Genomic DNA, 2,657 nt, shown 5'->3' on the forward strand with positions numbered 1-2,657 from the left:
AAGCGTGTCTCCATCTCCTGCCAGGAAGGGGAGAAGTGGTGAGACCTGTGACGCTGATGGTGAGGGTGTCCTGCCCAGCTACCACCCCATGCCCATCCCCTTACCCGAGAGGTTTGTGCCATCTTCCCTAGGCGCCCGTCTAAATCCCTCTGCACCTGGGCTTGGAAGGCATCCAGCTCACCCTGCAAGATGAGGAACAGGGTGGAATATCAGAGCCGAGCCCTGCACACCCCCATCTCCCCGCATGCCCCCTGTGCCTCTCACCTGGAGGTGGCTGGTCATGTCACTGTGGAGATGCTCCTTCAGTGCTGCATCTCTGCGGCTCACCAGCCTCTCCAGCAGGGCCACGATATCCCCCGGGGGTGGCTCTCCCCCCGCTGTCACTGCTGCCGCCCCCCGATGCAGCTCCCATCGTGACATCTCAGCCTCTAGTGCCTCGAAGCGCTTCTCCAGGGACTGGAAGCGAGCCAGGAGCCGGTGTCCCCCCTGCAGCAGCAAAGACAGGGTGCAATGCAGCCCCCCAGGGAAGTGCTGCTCCACAGGACCTCTGTGAAAAGGGACCCACACCACCCATTCCCCAGAATCAGTGGCATCTTATTCATCTGCTGCTTCCCAGGAGAATGCAGATGATCCTCCTGCTCCACCCCTAGGACACCCCGAGGGTGAGATGCCTATAAGCTGGGGGAGCCATTTCCACCAGTGCAACCACCATCTGCTCCATTCTGCATCATTCCCCATCTCCTGGAAGTGATCCTTCAGCCATGGACCACACTGTCCTGGCTCTCCCTGCAAGGCACTCCTCCCACCTGGGCCACCACCATGCCTTTGTTGAAGCTTACCTGGTCCAGCGTGGTCAGGTCCCCTGCCCCAGGCACATCGGAGGAGGAAAGTTTTCCAGCTCCCCACCATGGGAAGGCAGGGAGGCTGAGCGTTGACAGCCCATAAGGGTAGAAGTACCAAGCTCCTGGGCACGCAGAGGAATGAGATAGTTAAAATCACAGGCTGGTAATGGATGACAACGGGACAGGGTGGACTCAGGGCTCAGCTATCAGCATCTCCTGGTGCTGATGAACCGGGGTACCAACAGCCACAAGGACCGAGCTTGCAGCAATCCCATCCCCCAGATATACCAGTGGGATGCTCTGCACTGCCTCACACCTCAGGGTAACAGATCAAGTCAGGCTGGCTCACCGTAGGCAGCAGCAGCAAGGAGCAGGAGGAGGAGCAGCAACAGCAGGGACCTCTTCAGACGTGGGTAGCGCCTGGAGCATGGAGAGACAGAGGCACCTGTAGGACTGCAGTCATCTTCCCCCACCTCTGGATGGGGGCCAGAGGGAAAGCAAAGCCCAGACAGACTTTGCCACCAGATACCCATCCCACACGTGCCTCCCTTCTCCAGGATCCTGCAGGTTTTTTCCATGCTCCCCCATCCTGGTGTCCCACCACCACACTCACCTGGAGAAGGGGACGCTGTACTGATGGGGAGCTGTGCCGGTGAGGCGGTGCCAGGCACCTGCCAGGCCTGAGAATAGCCATCCCAGGAACCGAACTGCCAGGAGAAAAAACAAGCCTCAGGAGGGGTCCTGGCAGAAATGGCCCCTCCGTCCCCAAGGATGGTCCCACAAGGGGATAAAACCCCTCCACCTGAACAGGAAACAGTACACACACAGCACTTGGGGAAAGGAGACGCTGACAGGCAAGGAAGCTGCTGCTAGAAATGCCCTTGCCAGCCCTCTACTCACCTGGGGAGGTGAACACCTGCCAGAGGAAGAAGCCCACCCGGGAGGCTGCAGTCCTCAGACCAGACCCAGAGCTACTCTGGCCTGAGTAAAAGTGACCTGGGAAGGAAGAAATAAGTCACCAATGGAGCCAGCATCCCAGTGTGCTGCCCGAGGCAAAGGCTGTACACTGGGCATGCAGGGGGGACTGGCAGCACCCTGGGTATAGCCAGGTCCTGGGCTGGTCCCCTTGGGGACATCTCCCCTGCATCCCTGCCACTACACAGAAGCTGGGTGCACCCCTACCAGCGTAGTCATCTTCTGAGGAGTATCCAGACGAAGAGGCGTAGGTGTCGTATGTCTTGCTCTCCAGCAGCCCGTTGATCTTGCTGGACTCTGTGTCCCCTGTGCCTCTTCTCCTCCTGGTGGACAGCTCCCCACCTGCCCCCAAAACACAGAGTCCCCCTGAGAAACCACCTACCACCACCTGCACAGGGGGTCAGCCAGCCTGGGGGGCTGCCCCAGTGCACAGGAGGGTGGGAGGGCTCACCCCAGTAAGTGCTGCTGTCCAGCTCATCGTCCAGCATGGAGCTGCCCAGGGCAGCGAGGCCACGGCTGCCCCCCAGGTAGGACTCGCTCATCACGGACTCGCTGTAGTAGGAGGTTTGTGTGCCGGGGGCAGGAGAGAGGCGCTTTGTGCCGCTCGGTTTCCTCCTGACCGTCCTGCCGGAGGCATGAACGGGCTGATCAGACATGCGGTTACAGGGTGGGGAGGAAATCACAGTGTACCCATGGGGCAGAAATGGGGATTTCACCCCAACCCCTCGACTAGCATCACTTCCCTCCACACCGGATGGCGGCAGGAAAGTGCAACCTCTGCTCGGTGCGAGGCCTTCCCGCCCGTCCCCAGGCATCGCTTCCGCTCGCAGCGCTGCGGTT

General features: G+C 60.4%; 1 protein-coding gene across 1 annotated transcript in view; it reads right to left on the minus strand.

The window, feature by feature from the left end:
* Window positions 1-2,441, minus strand: part of SUN2 (Sad1 and UNC84 domain containing 2) — a gene marked incomplete at its 5' end in the record, with an annotated part of 6,465 nt that extends 4,024 nt beyond the window's left edge. The window contains 8 exons of the mRNA XM_009075993.1: window positions 105-182; window positions 265-486; window positions 840-964; window positions 1,192-1,262; window positions 1,456-1,549; window positions 1,743-1,838; window positions 2,025-2,159; window positions 2,269-2,441. Coding sequence (XP_009074241.1) covers window positions 105-182; window positions 265-486; window positions 840-964; window positions 1,192-1,262; window positions 1,456-1,549; window positions 1,743-1,838; window positions 2,025-2,159; window positions 2,269-2,441 — 994 coding nt within the window. The remainder of the gene's footprint in view (window positions 1-104; window positions 183-264; window positions 487-839; window positions 965-1,191; window positions 1,263-1,455; window positions 1,550-1,742; window positions 1,839-2,024; window positions 2,160-2,268) is intronic.
* Between the last annotated feature and the right edge of the window lie 216 nt (window positions 2,442-2,657).

This window comes from Acanthisitta chloris, unplaced genomic scaffold (assembly GCF_000695815.1).
Source record: "Acanthisitta chloris isolate BGI_N310 unplaced genomic scaffold, ASM69581v1 scaffold40245, whole genome shotgun sequence".
Classification (NCBI taxonomy): Eukaryota; Metazoa; Chordata; class Aves; order Passeriformes; family Acanthisittidae; genus Acanthisitta; species Acanthisitta chloris.